At 43.9% G+C, this 26,395-nt stretch overlaps 1 protein-coding gene across 2 annotated transcripts in view; it reads left to right on the top strand.

Moving 5' to 3' along the window:
- THAP4 (THAP domain containing 4) overlaps nucleotides 1–26,395 on the top strand; it is a 60,329-nt gene that overhangs the window by 1,400 nt on the left and 32,534 nt on the right. For both annotated transcript variants that reach the window (XM_036753410.1, XM_036753411.1), the window contains exon 2: nucleotides 4,040–5,169. In XM_036753410.1, the coding sequence (XP_036609305.1) occupies nucleotides 4,040–5,169 (1,130 nt within the window). The remainder of the gene's footprint in view (nucleotides 1–4,039; nucleotides 5,170–26,395) is intronic.

Here is a 26,395-nt window from a genome sequence, read left to right as displayed (position 1 = left end):
CCAGTTCAATTTCCTGAGTTCTCATTGGCTTGCCTTAGTCTGCTGCAGGGAAGTGCCCTAAGGGCATGACTGTGAAGCACTCTTGGGGCCTAGGGTTATGGGACTGAGAGCCAAAGAGAGATCCAGACCAACCACCTCATTTTATAGCTAAAGATACTGAGGGCCTGAGAAATTGAGATTTACCCAAGGTCACACAGGTTATAAAAAACAGAGCTGGGGTTTTGAACCCGTGTCTGTGACTCTGAATCCAAAGCTTTTCCTATGATACTAGGCTGACATATGATAACCATATATATGTACATACACATACATGTACATATATGTATGTATGTGTAAGTGATATATGTTATATTTAGCTCTTGTCTTATGTTGTGCAACAATATTCCTCTTAAATTTTAAGCTCCCAAGCTATCCTAGGCCAGGGTCTCCTTGGCCCTTCTGCAATAGCCAGTGAATATTCATAATAATTTAGTATGTTTCTTTCTCAAGGTCTTGTAGCCTGGTAGTGGCACTCCTTACATTAGAACTCGTTACTTTTGCTGCATTCCTTTGGAAGGGCCTTAGAAAATGTACTCTCTGCTTCATCTTTAATGTTGCAATTCTTTAACCCTGTTTGAATGGTTTTGAATGAGGACACAAATTACCGAGCTTCACAAACAAATTTTTCAGGCCAATGATACCAGTTCACTTTTTCTGAAAAAGAGGTCAGGACACTGCAAATGGAATTTGAAAACTTCCTAACTGTATTAGCCCCAGAGAACTGGAAAGGACCGGAGAAATCAAGCCTGAAGCCCAGATGGGAGACTGAGGCCCAACAAGCATTTGACTTTCTGGACATTAGATTACTTAATTCCTGCTTTGAGACCTGATTGAGATCCTTAACTTCCACAAAGCAGTTAATCCCTCCGCCAATGAAGGCTGTCCTACCTTCTCCACCCCTGATCGTCCTCTTTGATTTCCTCACTTGTCTTTCCATAAATCCTGTCGATGATCTACCCAATTCACTTCATTATGTGTCTGTCGTGTGCTTATAGGCCAGACAAAAAATTAGGTGCTAGGGAGTCCAAGACGAAAAATAACTTTTCTTGCCTTCACAGAGTTTAAATTTTTACTTGAATATAACCCAGTCAACCAGGGGCAGCTAGAGGGCTCAGTGGGCAGGGATCTGGGCCTGGAGTCAAGAAGACTCTGCTTCCTGTGTTCAAATCCGACCTCAGACACTTACTAGCTGTGTGACTCTGGACAAGTCACTTGACCCTGTTTGCCTCAGTTTCCCTATCTGTAAAATGAGCTGGAGAAGGAAATGGCAAGCTGCTCCTGTATCTTTGCCAAGAAAACCCCAAATGGGGTCACAAATTGACAGGACCGAACAACCACCACCCAGTCAATCACTCAGCAGGCATTTATTGAGCACCTACTAGGGAGAAGTGCTGGAGCACCTTCTAGGGGCCTTTCTCATTCTGTTTCTGTTTCCTGTGTCCCAGTGCAGTAGGTGGGCTGTCTGTTATCCCTCATTCACTCCAGGACTGACCCCGCTCCTTTCCCAGCCATACCCAGCATTGAGAGAGTTTATACTACTTCATGTGACCCATGAAACAGATAAAATATTTATTTACTTGTTATTCTAAAATGTGATCCCAGTGCATATTCATCTTCAGCGATAAAAGCTTTCGATGGGTTGGGTGGCATTTTCTTATTTTGGCTGATGCCCCTCACCACTCTTTGGGTGATGCCAGGCAGAGTGCCTGGCACATAGTAAGCACTTAATAAATGCTTGTTTGGTTGTTGACTTTCTGTTTGACCCTCATTGAGCCAATGTGTTACTCTTAAACCCCAGTAGCTTGTAAGCTCCTTGAGAACATCATGGCCTCCCTAGGACATGGTTCAGCACCTTCCCCTGCTTCGGGAAGTTCGTACCCCTAAGGTTGTGTATCTTCCTTCTTTCCTTGTACAATGCACTCTGTCTGTGCTTTTCCATCGTCTGCAGTCCTGGTCCATGTTTTTTTTTTTTCCATAGAGGAATCTGCCCGATATATTAGGAGTCTTCCTCTAGATCTTTTGCCATTTCATGGGCACCATTGCCGTCTTCATTCTGTCTGTCTGTAATGACCCCTTCTCTCCTTGGATGGTTGCCACCATCCTGGGGCAGGCCATCATCTCATGCCTGGATTATTTCAACAGTTGCTAGTTGGTTTCCTACCCTGAGGTGTCTCCCCACTCCAGTCCAGCCACCACTCGCTATCAAAGTGATTGTCCACGGGTGTGAACCACACAGCCTTCCCTCCACCCCACCCCCCATTTCAGTAAATTCCACTGGCTTCCAATTACCTCCAAGAGCAAATATAAAGTCCTGTTTGGCTTTTAAATCCCTTCCTAACCTGGCCTCTTCCAACTTTTCCAATCATCTCCCTCCCCTTTACAAAATCTACCATCCACTTTGCTGTTCCTTATCTAAGACACTCTTATCTCCCAGCATTTTCACTGGCTGTTCCCCATGCCTAGAATGCCTTCTCCTCATCTCTGCTGCTGGCTTCCTTCATTTCATTCTAGTCTCCCCTAAAGTCTAACCTGTGAGAAGCCTTTCCCGCACTCCCTAATGTTAATGCTTTCCCTCTGAGGTTACAGCTGACTCAAATAACAGATCCCATGAATTGGTCACATTATTCGAATTTGCATTGCATTTTTCTATAGGGCTGGAACCAATGACCTTATTTTTCATAATTTTTGCTTTGATTAGTTCAAATTCAAGTAAATGTGATCATTTTGCCAGCTTCATTTTCACATTGATTCCTTATTCATGCCAATTGGACATAGCTGAATCTCAACTTTGTCCTGTCTGTATCTTGTTTGCATACAGTCTCCCTTGTTAGACTTAAGGGCAGGGTCTGGTTTTTGCCTTTTCTTTGCATCCCCATTGTTTAGCACTGCGCTTGGCTCTTAATGTATGCCTGTTGACTTGATTCGGTTACATGATCAGCCTGCCTCCCTTTATCACCCATCTCCTGAATTATATCTTTACGTCCCTTTTTGTGGCATGATTTAGGTCATCATCAGAAATCTGCTTTTGCCTGCTTTGTACTCACTATATATTTCTTCATTACCCTTTATATCAAAGGTGTTCTGATTCTTTGGAAATTCTGGTGTTCCAAGATTTATAAGTATGATTATCACCAAGAAAACATTTGCGTAAAAAAATCGACTTGGGATTTAAAACACTGTGTCATCTAATCGGCTGTCCTTCTCCCATTCCTGTTTGACTCCACCTTGTCCATCTCATGTCCTGGCTTTATGTTTTCCTAGGCTAACTCAACGGACTGTCCTTCCAGTTGCATGTCATAGTCTGGACTGGGGTGGGGAACCTGGGGCCTTGAGGCCCCACGTGGTCTTCTAGGTCCTCAAGTGCAGCCCTTTGACTGAATCCAAATTCAAAGGGCCACACATGAAGACCTAGAGGGCACCAGGTTCCCCACCCCTGGTCTGGATGACAGGGAGCTCTCATCAATTTAGTTTTTCCATTACAGATTATTAGGCTGATTTGAGTAATCTGGGGTCCTATTTGAAGGGTTCTATATCATTTTGGTGCTTGATGCAGTTAGAATACTATTACCTGTAAACGAGGAGCCCTGGAAAGCCTCCTAGTCCAACCTAGAAGGAAGCCCTCTTCTCTTTGCAGGATGTCTCTCCTCCTGGGTGGTGATCAGCAACTCAGATGAGCCTCAGTCTCTGTTTCATGCCTTGCTTCGTGGTACCAGTTGCAGGATCATCAAACAACAGATAGATAATATTTGTTGAGTTGTTGAGGTTATTGACAGGATGTCAAGTCAAAAGCCACGCTACCCCCTGATACCAAATTAGAGATGCAGCTTGTCATTTTTGTTAGAATCAGTCAGCCTGGAGTCCGGAAGAAGGTGTTATTTCAACTTAGTAAAGACTTTGAGTTTATGAAAAACCATCCTCTCATTTTTAATCATTGAATTTTTTTTTGTTTCTTCAATGAATGTAAGAAGTTTTTACTTATATTACTTTAATTGTCTTACAGGTTCCCCCTTAAGGATTCAAAACGCCTAATCCAGTGGCTGAAAGCAGTTCAGAGGGATAACTGGACCCCCACCAAGTATTCCTTCCTCTGCAGTGAGCATTTCACCAAAGATAGCTTCTCTAAGAGACTGGAGGACCAGCACCGACTTCTCAAACCCACAGCTGTGCCATCCATCTTTCACTTAGCAGAGAAGAAGAAAAGTGCCCGAGGTCATGTGCGAAGTAGGAGGAAGGAGGCTGGCCAACCTCCCGGGGATGTGAGGGAATCCCAGGAGGAAGCCGAATGTGAAGTCGATGATTGTTCACCACTATCTGTGGATGAAGAGCTGACAGTAAAAGAAGAGGTTGGAAAGATGGAACAAGCCGAGTCCCAATCCAAGCAAGGGGCAGACAGGCCTGCCCCACTGGAAGGGGCTCCTAGGACTTCTGATGCAGAGCCTAGTGTCCCAAGAGAGCCAGAGAGACCTGCTCTGGGGGACTGTACTGAAGCAAATGCCCAGGCTGAGGCCTGGAATTCGGACAAGAGCGGCATCTCTATCGATGACTTTACCCCTCCAGGGTCAGGGGCGTGTAAATTTATTGGCTCACTCCACTCTTACAGCTTCTCCTCTCGGCACACGAGAGAGAGGCCCTCCCTTCCAAAGGAGCAGTTGGACAGGAAAAGACTCAAGAGAGATGTGGAGCCGGGCTGCAGCCGCAGCAGCATGGTGCCCGGCACAGGCTTGGCAGAGAGTACCCCGAGCTCCTCCCTGACCGCCACGCCTCAGAAGCCTTCCCAGAGCTCATCGGCACCTCCGCCAGACGTCACTCCGAAGCCTGCCACAGAAGCCGTGCTCGGTCAGAAGGGAGACACTGACGCCAACCCCATGTCCATCAATGAGGTTATCATGTCGGCGTCAGGGGCCTGCAAGCTCATCGACTCGCTCCATTCCTACTGCTTCTCCTCCAGGCCCAGCAAAAGCCAGGTGTGCTGCCTGCGGGAGCAGGTGGAGAAGAAGAATGGGGAATTGAAGCTGCTGAGGCAGAGGATAAGCCGCTCTGACAACCAGGTGAAGAAGCTTCGTGAGAAGCTGGAGGAAGTCAAGAGACTCACTTTCCCCTACTTGAACGGCCTTTTAGCCCCGGACTGTGGTCAGTATTCCTCCATCCCACAGGCTTTGGAATTGGGTGTTTCCTTGAGGTTCTTTCTTTCAAGGGCTTTTCTTTGTCAGAGGAGGGCTTTCTTCAGTATCCTTAGATCTGTAGTTTCAAGGCTTTTTGACTGTCAAAAATAAACGTGGTTGTATCTAAAAGGCATTTCCAAACCATTTCAAGATCACCATTTTAAAAGTATGCTTGGTACAACATGCAGAAAACCAAGCAAGTGAATTAAAAATTCATTTAAACAATGAATTTATAATTCATTTAAGCTAAAATTCTACCAAGAGATCTTGGATTCTGCTGTTGGGGACATGGTTGACCAAAAAGTGGGAATTGCTGACAATTAGGAAGCTGGGATTCTGTTGAGTCAGGAATGTCACTGGCTTTCAGTGTAAGAACCAGATTTGTGGGGGGAAAGATTGCATCTCTGTCCTTAAGGTTGATTCATTTCTGGGCACCCTTCACAAAAATGCTGCAGCAGAGAATAAGGGTCGGGTCAAGGCCTAAGATTGGCTTAACATTTGTGTTTTTTATGTAGCAACCAATTGGAGGGAATTCTTTTCCCTTCTTTTAAAGGTAGGGATATTTTGTTGCACAAGGCCAGGCAGCTCTCAGATATGAGACAATGACTCTGTTCTGTTTTTGGACAGAGGATTGTCGGATTTGTATGCCTGGGGAAGAGGCTCCAGTTGGGTTTCAGATGTTCTCTTCATTGACTGGCCAGTAAATCATGGGTTCTTTGTTTAATTTGACAGAATCACTATCAATCACTTTTATGCTAAGGCTTCTAAATACTTCCATTTTCTGATCTCACAAGTCATCTGTGTTCACTATAGAATCATGATGGGTGCTAGTAGATGGAAATTGAGAATCATGTAATCTTTAGCTTCTTCATATGACAAGTGAAAGCCTAAAACAAAAAACCCTCAAGTTCTGAGTAGGGAAAGGAAAGTTTCCTTTGCTTCTGACAGTCTTGTTTGTCTGAGCAGCGTGAGGGGTCTCAGGAGTCCAGGCCAGCCTGGCCTGCTCCAACGTTCCTTCAGCTGTGGTGTATCCTGCATGCCACATGCCGCAGAAGCCCCCACACGTAGACAAGGCAGAATACTTGCCATTGTGGAACTCGACATTTAGAAGTGTGGGCAAAAGACAAAAAAAGTCAAGAACAGCTAATTCAGATGGATCACCTGATATAACAGAGCCGGTATTTGCACCACAAACAACTGCGAAGTCTGAGGAGACTGTAACTTTGAATCAGGCAAGGCTTCCAGGAGGAAGTGGCATGTGAGTTAGCCTTGAAACGATCCAGAGGAATCAGTGAGTAAAGAAGCTGAGATGGCATTCTAGGTAGGGGACACAGTGTGAGCCATGACACAGTGGTGGAAAGGAGATCCTTTTTGCTGAATCATAGTGGGTAAGAATAAGATATGAGGCTGAAAAAATCAGGAGGGCTTTGCCAGGAGGAGTGTGAACTTTACTCGGAGAGCAATAAAAGCCATGGAGGCCTTTTGGGCACTGGAGTGCCGTGACCTGGCTCTATGGTAAGCAGCAGGATGAAGGGTGGAATGGGAGGAGTGCAGAGTGGAAGCAGGAGGAACTTTTGTGACCTTGGCGTAATGACGCAGCCAGGTGGCACTGAGGGTCTGCAGAAGGGGGAGAGCAGCAGTGTGGTAGACTGGTTAGATCTAGCAGATCCTAGGCCCAGAGCTGGGTGGGACCAGGGGGATCTTCTCATTCTCTAGCATCCAGGACATGGCCTAGGTCACATGTGGAGTAACCATCAGGCAGGATTTGAACCTGATCCCTTTGACTCCAGAGTCAGGGACCACAGTCTCCCCTAACTAGGGATTGGAAAGGTCAGAGGGGCTGGAGACTGAAAGAGGCCTCTGGATTTCACAATAAGGAAATAATTGCTGAGTTTAGAGCAGTTTCAGGGGAACAGAGAAGGCAGAGGAAGCCTGATGAGGTGTTGTGGAAGAAAGTGGTTAGTGAGGAAGAAGAGGCATCAGTTTAGACCAGCGCTTCTCCAGCTGTGGGTTGTGACCCCATGTGGGGTCGAGAAAAATTTGGCAACAGTAAAAGGTTTCTGAATGTGCAATGACCAAATATCAATTAAAAATCAAACTCGTAATGAATTCGATGTGCTTCTGGAAGCACTTGCCAGCTCGCATCGTGACTTAACTGCAGCCTTGGTTCTGAACACAAAGCATGCACACTTTGCGTATGCCCTCAGGCCACTCGATGCCAAGGAATGCTGCCTAACAGTGAGAAGGGGGCACAAGTGGAAAAAGTTTAAGAAGCCCTGGTCTAGACAACTACTGAGAAGTTCAGTGTGACAGGAAGTAAGAGAGTAATGAGACCAGCTGGATGGAGCAAAAGGGGTTCAGGGATTTGGGTTTTGGGGGGGCGGGGTAGATGGAGATGAACCAGTGGAGCATGGGCAGTAGGGTGATTGCTGAAGAACGAAGGGGAGGCAGAGGGATCCAGGATGCAGGCTGAGGGATTTACCCATGGGGGGTAGGACTGTCTCTTCACCTTCTTCACCTGTGAGCAAGGGCAGAAGGAAGAGGCAGGTGGCACTGCTCATAGCTGTGATGATGCTGTTTTGAGGAATGATGTAAGTGGGCAGGGGTGGGCAGAGGGCTAATGCAGCTGCCGTGATATGGTTTCAGTGAAGCCAGTGTCTTTGTTTTAAGAGGGTGGTGGAGTTAAGTTTGGGGTGGAGAAGAGTGCTATAGATACAACATATTTAAAATTCAGCAAAGGATTTGGCGTAGTCTCATACTTCCCATGTGGACAAAATGGATTGATGTGCCCTGGGTCCCAGTAAGTTAGTTGTGTTCAGAACAGGTGGAATGACTGCACTCCAGAAGCAGCTGTTAATGGGTTGATGTCAGCTTGGCAGGAAGCTTCCGTTAGAGAATCCAAGGGATTTGTTATTGGCCCTCTGCTGGCTAATGTTTTTATTCCTGATCTGGACGAAAGTGTCCTTGTTGAGTTTGCAGATAAAATAAAGCCAGAATGAATAGATGGGATTTTAGATGACAGTATCCAAAAACCTTTTGATGGGCTAAACCTGATTGGAAGAAATTTTATAGAGAGAAATGTAAAGTTCTACCTTTGGGTTCAAAAAATTAACTTTACAAGTCCAGAATGGGGGAGGTCACGCTAGGCAGGAGTGGCTTTGAGAATGATCTGAGAGTCTGGTGACTTATAGGTTCAGCCCAATAAGCTGCTGCATCATTAAGCAAGGCGTAGGGTCTCAATCTAGAAGGAGGCAGGAAAGAATTTGGTTGGACTTTGCACTGGTCTGATCAGGCCACATTGAGGGTATTATAGTAAGCTCTTAGGGCTGAATATTGGGAACCACATAGACAAGCAGCTGGATGACCAGTATGGACACTGTGCCATGTGAAGGACCTGGAGATCTTTGCTTAGAAAAGATGTGGTGGGATGGGAGGGTCATGAAAGGCCATCGGGTGGAAAAGGGGATGCCCTTATTCTGCTCAGCCTCAAAGGACAGACCTGGAAACAGAAGGTTTAAATAAAAGGTGCCTTTTGAGCTGAAGGCTGCCTTCAGCTTCTTTCAGTGTCCCGGGGTTGGGGTGGGGGGTGCCAGTGTAGGGCCAGAGCTTTGTAGCCTCCCTCCTTCTTAGGCACCATATGCCTTAGATGATCTGTATGGGCCTTTTATGCCACTTACAGTCCCAGGCATTTGTTAGTGGGGCAGCTCTCCAAGACTAGAAGTGGTAGAGAAGAGGTCAATCTGCACAATCAAGGATTGACTCCCTATGATGACGAGATCATAGGCTTGGATTTCTTTAAAGTGCCTATTCATACCCACTCTGCACTGTTCTGTGGTTACTTATGACTTGGTTCTTATGATGTAGCATCTTCTACGTCTCTTCATGAGATTGTACCAGTACATGCGCCACAATTATTGGGAGAATATTGGTTTTAAAGTTGGATTTCTGTAGCCATGAGCAGTTTGGGGTAGTTGCATGCTCTGTAGTTTCCCAAACACTGTATATCCTGATCTCCTGATACTCCTTTTTGGACTTAGCTCATTGTCAAAATTAACTGTCAATCTGTCTACCTAGCTGTCATCTCTCTCTCCCTCCATTCATTCATCCATCCATCCATCCATCCATCCATCCATTGGCATATACATGTATCTATGTATATATCTATATCTATATCTATGTGTGTATATACCTCTGTGTGTATACAGGTGTGTGGTATATTTGTATATGCACACACATACATTTGTATATGTATCTTAGCCCAGCCAAATTACAGGTCATGTCCAAGAGCTTGACTTGTCTTGATGGACAAACTCAACAAGCTGCCAGTGTCTGGAGACTATATGTTTTACTTACATTGGGTTTTCTAGATTGATAAGTAAATGCTGCTGGATTGACTGACTTTGGTCTATATAGTAGAATGTTCCAAGTACAGGTGCTGAAAAACCAATCAGATCAGATTTGTGGTCCTAGAATACTAATGCAGGAAGATGGCCACCCAATTTTGGAGTAGAACTTCATGTACTTCATGAATTCTTCGAATATGACAAGAATGAGATTTTCACAAATTTCCCAATTAACACTTAGCAGCCTTCAAAATGAATGTGTTCTTGATCACTAATAAAAATAAATGAGGAAATTATTAGTCACTGTCATCAACAAACATTAAGTTCATACTACATTTAAGATATTCTGCTAGATGCCTGAGTTACAAAAATGGCAGAAGACATGGTTTTTGTTCTCCCAAGGATTATAGATCTGATTTAAGAAGGCTCGTCTTCATGCTTATGCATTGATATGACTTTGCTTTGTCTGGAATGTTTAGAAAATGTGGTTGAAACGGTTGAGGGACAACAATTTTAGAACCGTGCAATAATTGGTTTTCATGGGATTTGCTCTTGCCTTTATAGCTAAGAGACTATATGTGAAGAAAGCCATCTTTTTCATGGATGCTTGACTGAGAAGCAAAGGAAACTGCCCCAAGATGTATGTCTGGGACAAACAGCCAGACTCTTATAATCACAATTTTCTGAGAGATATACACGGCTTAATTAGTGCAGTCCTATTCATTTTTGCTTTACAAAAACAAAACTCAACTCCCAGCTCCCTTTATCTTCATATTCCTTAATAGTTCTGCTTAGAAGTTTTTGATATATTTAAAGAGGATACTCAGTTAAGCCAAGATTTAAAGAAATCCAGCCTCAGTATACTCACAGAGTCTGCTAATTTTCAGCTCTTTTCAATCACTTAACCTAATGCTAGCTTTGTCCTTGGGCAATTGTTCTTTCAGTCAATGATGATTAGGATTTTTTTTCTATTTAAAATGCTTTAATGTGTACAGTTTTTAAAATTATGAACTTAATAAGCAAGAACAAAGCCAAATAATCAAGAACTTGTAGCATCGATTGGGTAAAGTTGCAAAAAAGATAAATTTAAACATAGAACAAAACACTTCCTAACAATTAGAGCTACTGAAAAGTAGAATAGGGTCGCTAAGGAGGTGGTCAGTTCTTCTCTTCTCTCTCCCATTGGGTATGTGATAGCAGGAATTCCTTTTCAGGAATGGTTTGTATGAGATGGTTCCAGAGGTCCGTTCCAACTCAGAAAATCTGGGGTTTTTAGGGTTAGGGTTAGAGTCGGGTTAGTGATAAACCTGACAAACATACACAATAGGGACTGAAATCTGACATAAAACCATTGGCATTTAACAGAATAGAGTCAAACAAATGGTACAACAAACAAGAACTGGTTTGCTCTGCATCCGTTTGCAAGTCAGTCTGAGGCTGGGCTCCCTTTGCCTTCCTTTGCTTCGTTAAAATTGCCTTCTAGGCAACAGGCATCAGTTCTTCTACTTGGCCTCTTTGTGTGACTTTAAGTCTCACCGTGTTTCTTTAGAGTCATTATATTCATTAATGGCATCAGAAGCTGGTAAAGTAATTTACCTTTATTTACTCAGTCATTTGCTAATCATCTGACACATATTTTGTTTACATATTTTTATATGGCTCAATGTAGCAAATTAATATTTTCATACAACTTTGAATGTTTATGTAGGACCAGAGCCTTTTTTCATTTTCATAATATCTTTAGGTTAAAGTCCTAGTAATTCAATCATTCAGTCAAAAGATTCCAAATGAATGAATTAGTATGAAAAGAATGGGTTTTGTTACATTTGGTATAAATAAATCGCCAAATTGACCCCCTTCTATAATCCCACCAATAATGTATCAACATACCTACTAACTGCCCTGAAGCCCCACTAACTTTTTTTCTGATCATTTTTTTATTGCTTTTGCTATCCCAGTCAGCACAAAGTACTATCTTGAGTACACCTTAATTTGTATTTCTCTGACTCTTGGGGCGTTAGAGCATCTTTTAATGTGGTTATTACTAGTTTGGATTTTCTCCTGTGAAAGTGGATCTTTTTTGGTTGTTGTTGACTGGTTTTTCATTGGGGAGTACATGTTTCTTTTAATCCTAGAGGAGCTGCTTCTTTGCTTGGCAAAATCCTTTTTTCTGTTTGTAATTAGATCTATAGATTTTGCCTAGTAATTTTTTACATTTGCTTGACTGATAAAAATGTTTCTCTTCTCCATAGTCATGACAAATATATTCTTCCTTTTATTTCTTTCAATTGCTTATTAGAGCTTTTAGCCTTTTTACATTTAGCTTTACAGTTGTTAGGTTTGACTTTTTGTTAGTCATCCTATTAGTGAACATACACTTCTCATTCTTTGTATTTCTGTTTTCATTTCAAACTTTTGAAAATACTCTACACAAAATCCTTTTATATGAACAGTGCTGGGCGCTTCTTTGACTTTGTTCTGGGATTACCGTGTTCTCTTCCCTTCTTCCGTCTCATGTTGCCCCTTCCCCTGCCTAGTTCTCCAGACATCCTTATGAAACACTTAGTAACATTGCTAATAATATACTCTGTAGGTTCTTACGTGGATTTATCTTTCTTTGAGAATTGTCTTAAGTACTTTTAAGACTTCTTGGAAGTATTGATGCCTTTGTCATTTTGAAAAGTCTGGTTGCTGTTCACATGGGATCTCTTCTTTTGAAATAGGATATGGCATTTTGCTGGGTAGCTCATTCTGAATTATAGTCCATGCTTTTTGAATTTTGCACATAGCGCAGCCCACTTTCTCTCGTCACCATCTGTCTTCTTTGACAAAGCCTACTGCAGTCCTGATGAATGGTTCCTGGTAAATAATTCTTGCCCTTATTCTCAACAAATTGAAGTATTTTTTCCTTTAACATTTTAATACCAATAATATATCTGGGAATCCTGATTCTTGGGTTTTTCTCTGTAGATTCTTTTCATTTGGCAGCTTGTGTTTTGCTTATCCTGGGAAGTTTTACTTGATGGTTTCGTGGAATATTGAGTTCACGTCTTTAAAAAGTAAGTTTTCTGAGATGTCCGAAATCCTCAGACTGTGACGTCTGGATTCTCTTCCATCCACAACCTGTAAGTTTGCTTGTTTTCAGTTCTTGGGATTATTCTGAGCTTTGGACACTTCTTTTTCTTCTAGTTGATTGGTGCTAGCTAGAAATGCATTTTCCTCTGGACTGACTCTTGTGGATTGAGTCAATTGACTCATGTTTTCTATTCCATTCTTCATGTTGGTCACTTTTTTCAATATTTGCTCTTTGCATATTTTAATTCTAGCTTAATTCTCCCATGATTTCTTACTTTCTTCAAGCTCTTGTTTGGCTTGGTGATTTTCTTGTCGTTGATTTTTTGCCTAATTTTTATGAATGTGTCATTTTTTCATTTGAAGATGTCACTAGGCAAGTATTGCCTTGTTTCTTGTTTCTCTCTGACTTCTAAGGCTCTATCATAGGCTCTTCTCTCTCTCTCTCTCTCTCTCTCTCTCTTTTTCTCTCTCTCTCCCCTCTCTCTCCCCCCTTCTCTTTCTGTCTCTGTCTCTCTTTTTCTCTCTCTGTCTCTCTATTTCTCTCTATCTCTTCTTTCTCTATTCTCTTCTCTTCTCCACTTTTCTTTTTTCTGTTTCCTCTCTCTCCTTTCTCTCTGTTTCCTCTTTCATTTCTCTTCCTTTCCTTGCTCTGCCTCTCCGTCCCTCCCCCCATATCTGCTCCTGTGGATTCAGTTATCACCTCTATGTCAATGACTTCCAGATCTCTCTCTTTAGACCTCATCTCTTGTGGACTCCAGTCTCATTAGGGTTAGAGTTGGCATTAGGGTCAGGGCATAACATCTGTCTCCATCTGGGTATCTTAATTGGAATCTTAAGTGCAACAGGTCAAAAATGTAACATTGTTTTCTTCCCTTCTTCCCTCTCCTCCAAACCTCCCTCTTTCTATTAAGGATGCCACCCAAGTCTACCATCTTGCCAGTCATTCTTGGTTGTTCCTTGTCCTCCAACTCCCTGTCTAATCAGCTCTCAAGCCCTGTGCCTTCTGCTGCCATACCATCTCTCCCATCCATCTCCTCTCCACTCCCATGACCATTATCCTAGTTCAGACCCTGGTCCCCTCTTTTTAGTTATTGCTATGGCCTCCTAATTGTTTTCTCTGTCTCTTCCCTCTGCCATCCATTTCCCACACAGCTGCCAAAGTGATATTTCAGCAATATGCCAAAACTAACCAATACCTCAAAGGCACAGGTCTGGACCTGCCACTTATGCTCGAGCTCCCTTTTGACCACGTGATAAAACACAAATTCTTCAGGCTGACCTTCAGATTCTCCATAATCTGACTCCTACATACCTTTGAAGACTAACTTCATGTGACTCCTCTTCACAACCTCTGCATTCCAGCCCAGTTGACGTATTTATTGTGCCCTGAATTCAACAATCCATTTCCCACCACTCTGCCTTTGAAAAGGCTGTCCTTTTGGTAGGAATCCACTCCTTCTCATCTCTGCCACTTAGAATTCCAAGTTTCCTTCAAGACTTAGGCAAGAGTTCTGCTGTATTCACTACCTTTCTTGATCTCCCCCTACCCCTGGTTGTTCTTGCTCTCCTCTTTCAGATTATCTTGTGTTTGTTAATCTGGGTATGTGTTTTATTCCTTCAATAGGTTATGTGCTTTTTGAGAGCAGGGATTTTGGTCTTTCTAACTCCAGCATCTAACTCAGGGCCATCCACATGGCAGGTACTAAATGGCTTACGTTGGATTGGATTGGTTTCCATTGCTATTGTTCCTGGCAATTTCAGTGACTCATTTTCTCTATTATATCAGAAACCCCCTTTGCTTTGCCTATTTTCTGTTTTTAATATTTTTTTTTGTTTTCTCGTGGAGTATTTTGACATTTTTCTTGTCTTTCCCCTAGAAGTCACATAACCCAAGAAAACCAAAAAAAACCCAAGTAGAAACACCAGAGAGAAGAAAAAGGGCTGCCTCGATCTCTGGATCACCCTACACTCCTTTTCCCATGTGGTATCTAGCTGCTAGGTGTCTGCTTACCAGTCTGTTTGCCATCCATTTTTCTCTTGTCGCCTCTTTCATGAATTTGGGGGTTTGGTTGAAATGTGGATGCCAGAGCTGGTAAAAGCTTGATGTTCACCTGGATGAGAGTTGGGACTGTGACAATAGTGCTTTGGCTATGACGAACGATCTGTGTGATTTGGAAGTTTCCAGTGGTCATACCAGGAACACTCATTGAAGGGGAACTATACATAAGTTTGTATTGGTATCTTTTGATTTCATTCTGGCTTCATTTCCTAATATGTGCCTGTTCTACCTAGTAAGTCATCCCTTATAATAAAGAGCAGAAAAGAAAGGGAAAAAGAGAAGTTCAGTGAAACTAACCAATGCCTCAGCAGGCTCTGACGAGAGCCTACAGTGGGAGGCGGGGTAGTTTAGTGACTGCATTTAAAAGTGAATGTAATACAGAACAAAATTAGGAAATGTCCTAAGAAAAAGGCAAACAATGTTTGTAAAATGTTACCAGCCTTTTTAAAGGTTACTGTATACTGTATCATCATCTTACCAATTCTGTTTCAAGGCTACTGGATAAATATTTTTTTTTAAAGTGCAAGCCTGAGAACTCAGTGAGAAATACAGCTCTACATATAATAAAGAGAATGTCATTTTTATGCTTGGTTAGAAACTGTTACCAAAAGTCAAAAGCAGGAATCAGGGAGGCAATGTGCTGTGGATGCCAATACAATATTCAGTGCGAAATAACAACTAAAAGAATATCAGGAATGGTGGGAAATACAGTAGGCATGAAGGAGTCTTGGTATGGGAGGAGTAAAAGTAGGGAGAGAAGGACAGGGCAGATCTGGGGGAAAAAAAAGACACAATGTCTTAGACCTTCAGAAACCCAAGGCAGGCCAGCCTCTGATGTCTGCTTGGGTCAGAGCTGCTAAGAACCAGCCTTTCAGAGCCCCCCCTTCCCTCCTGCCCCCACCCCTACATCTGCGACTCCGAAAGAAGACTGTATTAGAAAGTAAAGGACTGATTTAAGGCAAGCCTCCCTACACTCGCACACATACCCACCCACACCCACATGCTGTGAGCGTCCTATTGTCTCTTCCCCCATTTATTCTGGATGGAATTAGATTTTTGTTCCATGGACCTTCTCATTGAGCTGCATGATTTTTGCTACCATTGCTTTGAATGATTTTTCTTTGCTAACTTTATCATAACTTCATGACCAAAAGCTTTCCTAATCATGGCATTATGGTATGGTTTTTCTTGAAAGCCCCCTAGCAGACAAGGATGCTGGCTGAATTACATCTTCTAATTTGGCCTTTGTTTCTAGAATCATGTGCATTCAGGAAGAAGTGAGCACATCTCGATTCTTTATTGCATCATGTTTATGCCTTTGAACATATTTTAACTCTCTATTTTTCTTTGCTATTTCACAATATTCTGCAATATCATGCCCTAATTTGTAACTCCAAAGTCTTCAGTTTGTTCTAGAGTAAACATTGGCCAGCTTTTAGTTTTCTCTGTGTTGCCAAAGGCTGTGCTACTAGTAGGGCCTCCCAAACTGGAAAGGTTTCAGTTATGGTCCCCCAAATGAACAATTGTCCAAAGACTATGAGTTTGGCCAGGAGAGACTTAGTCTAAAAGGGTAGCTACTAGTTGGTGGGTGTGTGGGTGTTGGTTCTAGAAGCTCAGGCAGCCAGATATGGAAGGGTTACTATATATCCATGAGTAGAAGGATCATCCACCTTGGGGAACTCAGGATTCAGAAAGGCCAAGAGAAGAGGAGGAGAGGACATACTAAAGGAAGGATTCTGAGCAGGCTGATATAACTGGAACAGAGTAACAGTGACAAAATAAAGCTAGAAAGGTACTCTGAGGCAGATTGTACAGGACTGGGAATGCTAGGTGTGGACTTGACCTCGCGAGAGTTTTTGAACCCGAGTGAAACTGGGCTTTTTTGAAAGATTATTCTGGTTGTTGGGTAGGATAGAATGAATTGTGGGGGCGACCCCAGAGGCAAGGAGATTATTTCTAGTAGACTGTTGTGGTAATCTGCTTGCTAACTGAACAGCAAGAGTCAAGGATGCCGTCTTCCCATAATCTCCCATGTCTGAAACCTCCATGTTTTCTCTGACTCAGCTTTTTGCCAGTCGCTTACAAAGTCCTAATGATTCTGCCTCTGTGATGTGTCTGGCATGCATCCCCTCCTATTTCCATTGTCCCCGCTGTAGTGCAGCCCATCATTACTCTCCATATGAACTATTTCCAGAGCTTCCTGGCCGCTCTTCCTGCTTCCCTCCCTCCTCCCAGTCCATCTTTCATGCTCTTGCCAGAAGAATTCTCTTCATGTGTGGATCTGGCGGCACCACTGTGTTTGCTTGATCTTCCAAGCCCTCTACAACCACCTGGGGCCACCTGAACTCTCTAGCCTTCTTTCCTTCTGTTCCTCTCCACATACTTCATGCCCCAGCCATGCTGGACCATTGACCTGTCCTTGTATATACCCTTCACCTTCACACAAACACACTTTTACTCATGTTTTTTCCTCTGCCTCACCTGTTCCTCTCTCCCTATTAATCTGTGGAATTCTTATCCACTCTTTAAAGCCCAACTCAAATGCTGCCTCTTCTGTAAAGCTTTCCCTGGCTCCCACAGCTGGCAATGACCTTTCTCTTGGCCCTGATCTAGCATTTCATTTGTCAGTGAGTCAACAAGTCAGCCAGTCAACAAGCATTTATTAAACACTGCCTATATACCAGGTACTGTGCTAAGCATACAGATACAAGTAGAAAAGAAGATAGACCCTGCCCTTAAGGATCTTCCATTCTAGTGGGGGAAAATAACATGTAAAAGAAAGCCAAAGAGGGTAGGGAGCAAGTGTTGGAAATGTAGAGAGGAGCCAATGAGGGTTCAGACTGGGGGCATGGTTGAAGAAGTCCAGAGCTCAGCCTGGAGAGGAATGAGCATTGATAAGGCTCCAACTGTGTGCCATGTACTAGGGGATACAAAGGAAGACAAAAACAGGCCTTGCTGTCAAGGAGCTCACAGTCCAGGGGGGGAAGAACGTACAAACAACAATGTACAGACAAGGTATTAATCAACAGAAAGAAAGTATTAGCATTAAGGGAGCTTGGAAAAGGTTGCTTGTAGAAGGTGAGGTTTGAGCTGGGCCTTGAAGGAGGCCAGAGAAGCAGCCAGGAGGCAGAGATGAGGAGGGAGAGCCCAAGGCCTAGGCATCAGCCAGTGAAGGTGCCTTGAGACAGGAGGAGCAGCATGGAGGCCTGTGCCACTGGATCACACAACCCAGGGGAATGAGGTGTAAAGAGACCAGAAAGCATGAAGGGGGGCGGTGGTGGTGGTGGTGGTGGTGGTGGTGGTGGTGGTGGTGGTGAAGGGATTGGAATGCCAGACAGGATGTTAGTCCTAAGCATGAGGTGGGGCTGCCGGGCTTTGTTGGTCAGACCTGCACTTTAGGAAGATCAGTGAGACCCTTGAGACAGGGAGACTCACCAGCAACCTATTCAGTAGTTCAGACTTGAGCTGATGAGGGCCTACAGCAGCGTTATGGCAGTGTCTGATGAAAGAGGCCTGTAGAAGAAATGTTACAAAAGTAAGATTGACAGGACTTGGCACCATATTAGAGGAGGGAGTGAAGGAGAGTGAGGACTTGAGAATGACTCCCAGATTAAGAGCTTCAACAGTCCTAGGGCTATGAGGAAGAAGGGAATGTTGGAGGGGAGAGAATAAGTTCAGTGTTTAACATACTGAGTTTAATATGTCTCTGAGGCATCCAGTTTGAGATGTTCAGTAGGCAATTGGAGATAGGAGACTGGAGATCAGGAGGGAGGTTAGGGCTAGGCAAGTAGATCTGGGAATCATCTGCATTGGGATGATCATTGAAGCCAAAGGAACAGATGAGATCAGCAAGTGAAACAATGTTGAAGGAGAAAACATGAGGGCAGAGCCTGGGGCACCCATGGCTAGCTGGATGAAGCTCTAGCAAAGGAAACTGAGGAAGGGACAGGTAGGAAGAGAGCCAGGAAAGAGCATGTTAGGAAGACCTAAAAGGGAGTATCAAGGAGAAGATGGTAATGGATGGCATTAGAGGCTGTAGAGAGAGATGACTGGTAACTTGGGAGAGAGCAGTTTGCATTGAATGGTGAGCTCAGGAGCCACACTGCAGACAGTTATGAAGAAGGTGAGAGAGGAAGGGGAGGGCAGCTAGTGTAAATGGCCTTCTCAAGGAATTTAGCCACAAAAGGAAAGAAAGCCCAGAGATCACAGCCAGTGGGGGTGGATAGAGCAAGGGGGGGGGGGTTGAAGAAGAGGGAGATGTGGACACGTTTGTAGGCAGTAGGGGAACTACTGATAGAGACTGGATGTTTTAGCAAGCCTAGAGATGACAGAGGGGCAATCGTCTGGGGGATGTGCATGTAGAATGGTTTCTCTTGTTAACGAAAAAGGCCACTTATGGGAGATGGGAGAAGGAGCGGATTGTGGAAAGCATTTGAATAATATGAATGAGGTAGAGGGGATGAGAGGGAGCTTTCTTATTTCAGTGAAATAAGAGGCAAGGTTCTCAGCTGAAAAGAGTGGGGAGAAGAGAAGCACCTTTTTCTGAACTGTCGTCCTTCCTCAAACCTCTTGTGTCTTCTATGCCCTTCACCTTGTGCGAATGGAATGGGGGAGTGTAAAAGGATTGCCTTACTGCAGTGAGGACCCAGATGATATTAGACAACTTACATTTGTAGTGGATCCAGTTAACAAGGTTTCATGATTTTCCCCAGCTTCATTCACCAGCATGTGAGTAGAAGTGAGTACATCAAAAGTGGGGAGAAACCCAGGTTTGAGCTTCAACAGGGTGAGATCAGCGACAGGATAAGGTAGCGAAGTACTCAAGAGAAGAGGACAGTGTAGCATTGAACTGGTTCACCAAGGGGTCAAGCTTGGGAAAGAAGTATAGCCAGTGCAGACGTGATAGCCTGGGAGAAATCTGAGGGGTGGAGGGCTGAAAGTCCCATTGAGGAGGAAGAATAAGGTTTGGGAGCAAGGCAGAGAGAGAGGTGGGATGATAACAGATTTGTGATCAGCTAAGGAAAAGTGGAACACTTGTAGGTGCTGGCAGGATCCAAGGGTGTGGCCATCTCTGGGGGTAGATGAGGTGGGTGGAAGAATTGGTCATGGGAGATGAATAAGTTGAGGAACTGGTAGGTCAGGGTATTTCAGGGAGCATCACTATGTATATTCAAGACCCCTGTTATGAAGGCAGGAGTTGGGGAGGAGCGAAAGACTGAGATTGAACTCAGGGAGGAAGCAAAGGGAATGTCCTGGAGGTTAGTTGACAATAGCTACCAGAATTTTGATTGGGTGGTAGATGTGGACTGAGTGAACCCCCCAGGAGGTGGGATCACTGAGGGATGGAGTGAGAGCTTAGAAATCCCTCTGGTGTGGCTTTGTCTTGGAGTATTGTGTACCATGATTATGTATGTCATAGTTCATTTCCATAGCTGGTGAGAGTTGGGATTACTTCTTATCTAATCTTGTGTTCTATAGGTGCTTGTGTGGATTTGAGTGTTGAAGTAAGGTATGAAGAGATAAGAATATCCATTAGGGTTGTGTCAAGGTAAACAGAGAGGAAGGCATTACTACAAGTTGCTAAAGGAAAACTCAGCGTAAGTTGTGGCCAACTGGCTATCTGGAGGATGAGGACAAGGGAATGAGAAGGGACTGGGAGTTTTGAGCGTAGGGAGCATAGCAACATCATTAGCAGAAGAGTAGGCAGGTGCTCCCAGGAGACCTTTGGACTGTCCTTAGGAGAAGGAACTGGTTTTTGGGGTGCTGATGGAAATAAACATTTTAGGATTAAACATGTTGAGTTTGACATGATTTGGTGACATTGAAGTAGAACGATGGGCTGGGGGTCTGAAGCTCAGAGAAATGTCAATTTGAGAGTTTTCACAGGTTTGTAATAGTTGGAAGCCATGAAATTTGCTAAGATTCCCAAAGGAGAAGAGTTTAAGGGGATCAGGGGACCAAGAACTGAACATTAAGGCCCAACTCTTTTAAGGGCTAGAAGGATGAGAAAACAACACAGTGACACAGAAGAGGAAAAATCAGAAAGAGGAGAATCAGGATTGCTTAGTATCAAGGAAGCCAAGGAGGCAGGTTTTTTTGGGGAGGGTGCGGTGTTAAGTTTTCTGGATTCCTTGTGTTTTTACAGCACTGTCATTTCCAGATACAGTGCCCTGTCCCATCCCCACCTCTTTCCTCCCAGCACTGAACCTTCCCTTGTAATAAAGAAAAACAATTAAGCCAATGCACGGATCTGTCTTCACACCTCCCCCCACACCCCAGCTCTGCCAACAAGACAGGGGGATGGTTCACTGTCTGTTCTCCAGAACCAAAATTGGTCCTTATCGTTACTCAGAGTTTAGTATTGTTTTAGTATTTAGTCGTCTCACAAGTGAGTCCTCATTTGCATAACTGGTCATGCCTCTCTCTGCATCAGCTCATATAAGTCTTCTCACATTTCTTTGAGTTCTCAGGTTTTACTGCATAGGATGACAGGATCATCTATTTAGCACTGGAAGGGTCCAGCCCCTTTATTTTACAGGAAATGTGAGACCAGAGGCCTTAAATGACTGGCCAGATTCACACAGCCAGGGAGTGTCTGGAGCAGGCTTCCAACCCACATCTTCTGACCTCCAAGTCCAGGGCTCTACACCACACTGCCTCTTACATCCCTATACCTGAGTTGGTTCAGCCATTCCCCATTTGGCAGGCCACCCACTCTATTTCTGATTCTTTGTTAGGCTAAAAAGTGTGCTGGCATGGATTGGAGGTTTGATTTGCTCTTTCTCCTCCTTGGGATACAGACCCACTTCGGGGAGGAGCGGGGGGTAAAGTTTATGAATAGATTCATTTCTTTTCCTACATGATTCCAAGTTGTCTTCCACAATAGTTGGATCAACAAGAGGAGATTTGAGGAAGAATGAGGTAGTTAAGAGTTTCGCCTGTTGAAGCAAAAAAGCACCAATCCAGAGGTGACAAAAGCCCATGGATTGGGCTTTGGAAGTTTCAGTATTTTTGAGTCAGTTGGTGGGACCGTCAGAGGCCCTGTGTGGCTGGAAGGCCTTGCTCTTCTCCTCACTAATTGTGAAATCCTGGATTTGCTCCCAAATGGGAGCCCTCTTCCCAGGCTGCTCACTTCTTTCATTTCTTAATTCTGAATGAAGTTTTCCTACATTTTTTTTTGCCATTCTTCCCCCTTCCTATCTGAGCATTAAAGTTACCGAGCATTGTCTGAGCAAGTTTGCCATAGAATTTTTCTGCAAGAGATTTTGGCACATAATTCAGAAAACATTTATGAAGTGCTCCTACGGTGTGCTAGACACTGAGCATATGAAGACAAAAATGGAATAGTCCCTGCCCTCAAAGATCTTCCATTCTGTAAGGGGGAGCAGTGACTATTTATGAAATGCCTACTTCCACCTGGGCACTGGAGAGTCAAAAGAAAGTTGAAAGCAGGCCCTGGCCTCAAGGAGCTTATAATCGAATGATAACATGGAGCCAGCTGGCTGAGTAATTGTAGGGAGAGGAAAACTCTAAGCTCTGGAAGGGCTGCACAAGTCCCAGTGTTGGTGCAGTTGGTGCTGAAACAGTCTGGGGATTCCAAGAGGCTCAGGTGAGGCTGGCGGGGAGGGGCTCTGCCCTCAGCTATAAACTGAGGGAAGGAGATCAGCCCCTTCCATTTTAAAATCTGGGATCTGTGGAACCCTCAGTGTGTCTGTCCCTCCATAACTCCCTCGTTCTCATGATGTCACCTGAGGAGTTAGGATTACATGGCCAAAGAAAGAGGTGATCGAGTAGGATGAGAAGGGAGGCCAAGTTCACTGTTTTCTGCCATAAAATCAGTGACTCACAGAGAAAACTTCAAACATTGTTTGCTGGTGTCATTTTGGGGGAGGGGCAGTTTTGTGTAAGGGTGCTTTTTAAATTGCTGGTCATTTAGTGGCCAAGACTCAGGGTATCATCAACAACCAGGAAATACCCGTTTTTTTGTTTTTTGGTTTTTTACTGATATCTTTTGTTTGTGGATTGCCTATATTTTCCCATGCATAGAGAACCGTCCCAAAGAAAAAGAAGCACCAGCGTTTCTGCAGCATTTTTAGATGTACAAAGTGCTGTACATGTTAACCCATTTGGTCATATAACATTTACCGATCATGTGACCATATAGGTAATTTTTAAAAAGACAAAAAGAAGAGGAAGAAGAGAAAAATCAGCCAAGCTGAGCGCTGCATTGAGAAACTCTGAAAATCTCTGCAGTGCTCTGCCCCCCCCCCCGCCCCCCACCCCGTGGACCCCTCCCCAGCCTCAGCAAAGGAATGGTGGGAGCTCCCTTCGCCTCATCTCTCCTTTGGGGCCAGAGACAGAAGAGGCTGTTTCCAAGAATCTCCCACAGTGCTGAAGGTGGCTAGCTTGTGCCCCACTGAAGTGGCTCCATGCCAGGGTGCCCGTGGAGGGCCCTTCTTCACACTCCCTGGGCTCCCTTGGCTGTCATTCATTGCTTATTGTTCTCCCTCCTTGGGAATGATCTTTTAAAGAAAGCACTACAGTTCCCAGGATGCACTTTGCAGACCTAGAAATTGCTTCCTGTACAACTACTTAACAATCAGGTAGAAAGCTTGTCCTAGGGAAAAGCCTGGAAACAACCTTGAAGAACCTTGGGAGTGAGATGAGCAGCACAGAGAGCACAGGTACCGGGGAGCACAGGGGCAGGGAGCACGGGGCCAGTGAAAGTGCTCATTTCCTGGGAGGGACAGAGAGGGAGAGAGAAAGCAAGAGCCAGAGGGAGAGGGAGAAGGAGAGGAAGGGCCTGCTTTATTTAACAGTGTTTTATGAACTTAACTTGAAACCACACAAACACATACAGCTATTCACACATACGTGACACATGGATTTATATCATATATATGTATTTATTATCTATATTATATATTTATATCTTCTGTCAGTGCGTTTGTGCCTACATGTCATGGTGGGCAGTCATCATGTGTACGTGTATGTGCGGTGTGTGTATGTAGTGTTGCGTGCGTGGTGTGTGTGGGAGAGCCACACGGGCATATATGCCCCCTAATACTTAACAGAAATCTCACCTTTTCTTGATGATAATATGCTTCTTATGTTTTTTTTTATGGCATTCTAAGGTCCAAGATATAATCACTTCTGTTAATGTTGATGTATACTACCGAATTAACTTCCAAAATTATTCTGCTGATTTGCAATTCTACCAGCAATGTATGCATTAACCTCTTTTTCTCTAACCCTAACAATACTGAATTTTGTCCTTTTTGCCAATTTGATGAGTGTGAAATAGGACCTTTAAGTTGCTTTGATATGTATTTCTATGTTTATTAGTGAAGCTAACATTTTTCCAATGTTAAGATTCTTGTTTGTATTTTCTTTTATAAATTGTGGCTAGCCTTTGACCATTTGCCATTCACTTGGACATCATGGCCTTTTTTTATTCAAGAATGCTGTTGTTGAATGCTTGTGTCAATTTTTAAAAATTCTAGATGATTAGTTCTTATCTGTTCTATTTATCCTTGTCTATGATTTTTATCTGCATTATACTGTTTTTGTTATGAAGAACTTTATTCCTATATAATCCAAGGTATCTACTTTTTGCCTAGTAATTTTTTCTAGTAGTTAAAAATTGCTCTGTCCCACACAATTGAAATAAGTATACTGTTCCCTTTTTTCTAATTATTTTAATAGTTGTTTTCCCCATTAGTTTAATTTTGTGATCAAGCTAGAATTTATCTTGGATATGGTATGATATACAAATGTACAATGTTTTTTGCTGTATTTATAACTAGTTTTCCCAACAAAGAATATTAGTGAATCATTCCCTCCATTTTTATTGTTTATATAAAGGTTAACCCAACCCTGGTTGTTGATTTGTTTGGGTTGTTTTGGTTTTTTTAATGTACTTGGTTTTATGTTCAGGACCTGGCACTTTGGAGATGCTCGGTGAGGGCTTGTTGAGAGACATTCCTTTCTAGTATTTCAGTTTTCCATTTTCTCTCCAGTATCAGATGCCTGAGTGGTCAACTCTTCCTTCTGCTTTTTTGTTTTCAAATTAATCCTTTTAAAGTGATCCTGGCTTGTTTATTTTTCCATATAAATTTCATTATGATTTTATTAAGTTTTATTATGTGAAAAAAATTAATTTAGGAGTTTTGTCATTTTTACCATCTTTCTTCAGCCTAACTGGATTTTGACGAGTCAATCCTCAACATACGTCGATAGTAGAGGAGCAGCATTTCCTCCTTATTCATGTCTTCTTGTAGTACTTTCACCTGCCTGGTCTAGGGAGCTTGGTGAGCAAAGGTGCAGAGATGGGAAAAAGGAGCCTTTTGGAGGCTGAGCACTGTATCCCAGTGTAGCGAGAGGATGGAGTGAGTGCGTGGGAGGCAGGGTGACCCAGATTGGCGAGAGCCATGAAGGAGTGAATGAAGATATTTGAGCAAAGGTGTGACATGGCCAGAGCTGGGTGTCCAAAGGGTCATTCGATCAGTGCTAGGAATGATGGCATAGGGGAGAGCCAGAGGTCAGAGGTCAGAAGAAGGAGGCCCAGGGAGGAGAGATTGTTAGAAGACTTGAGCAGCAGATGGAGGCAAGGTTGGGGCCCAGGTGAGTGGAGGAGCAGATCAGGCTGGGGAAGAAGCTGAGGGCCCCAAGGTAGAGGTTGGGTCTGGGGCTTTGTAATGCTATTAGCTCCCAGAGGAGGGTCACAGAAGCTCTAGACATGCTGTTTGGGGCCAAGGGCCACTGATGGTTAGTGAGAGAGATACAGAATTGCACAAGGCTGATTTTTCATCTTTTTTTTTTCTTTTGCTATGGAGAACAATCTTTGGCCTGGAAAAGACAGGACAAAGATGACCAGTGGGGGCTGGTACTCAAGACAGGGAGGCTTTGAAAGGGTGTCCAGCTGCATGCCAGCCCTCCTGGAGGCCTGAAGGAGCCATCAAATGGCCTGGCTGGTCTCTGAAAATCTGTGGTGGACCAGAGATAGGCTGAAGAGGAAGACAGGCTATCCATAGAGTAGAGCCTCCCAGCAGTGCTTCAAGGAGAATGATTTAGGACTGGTGGAAGCCAACCCCCAAGAGTAGTCATTCACTTCTGGTTCAGGGTCAGCATGGTGGTGGGAAATGACCCTTCTCCACTGAGTGAGTGCCCAGGCATCCCTGCTGAGCCATGGACAAAGGCATAGACAGCTTCATTATCAGATTTACAGCCGACACAAAATGGAAGCGTTCACCAACAAAATCAGCGACAGAGTCAGGATTTGAGACCTCGACAGATGATAACATTAGGCTGAATCAAGCAAGGACTATCTGGGAATGGATGCAAAGTACAAAATGGGGGAGGCCTGGCCCAACTGCAGGCCTTCTGAGAAAGATTTAGAGGCTGTGGAGCACTTCAAGTTCTGCGTGAACCCACAGTGTGATATAGTGGGCCAGAAAATGGTTGTTTTTAGGCTGCTTAAGCAAGGCAGAGAAGCTGCTAGGGAAGGGAACAAGGCCCATCCAGCCTGGCCTTGTCGGCGCTCTCCCAAGCCCAGGCCTTGTGTTGCATATTGTCCAAGCTCTGTGCCGTTCTGGGCTCATCTGTTCTCTTCATTGCTGTCAGCCCACTATCTTTGCTCGCCTCCTTATCCCAAGTTTGCTTCTGTCCCACGTGGTTGCTCGTTCTCCTGCTCTGTGCCTTCCATTTCAGTATGTTGG

This window comes from Trichosurus vulpecula, chromosome 4 (genome assembly GCF_011100635.1).
Source record: "Trichosurus vulpecula isolate mTriVul1 chromosome 4, mTriVul1.pri, whole genome shotgun sequence".
Lineage (NCBI taxonomy): Eukaryota > Metazoa > Chordata > Mammalia > Diprotodontia > Phalangeridae > Trichosurus > Trichosurus vulpecula.
Note: the sequence above shows the minus strand (reverse complement) of the source record. Positions and strands in the feature narration are given on the sequence as shown.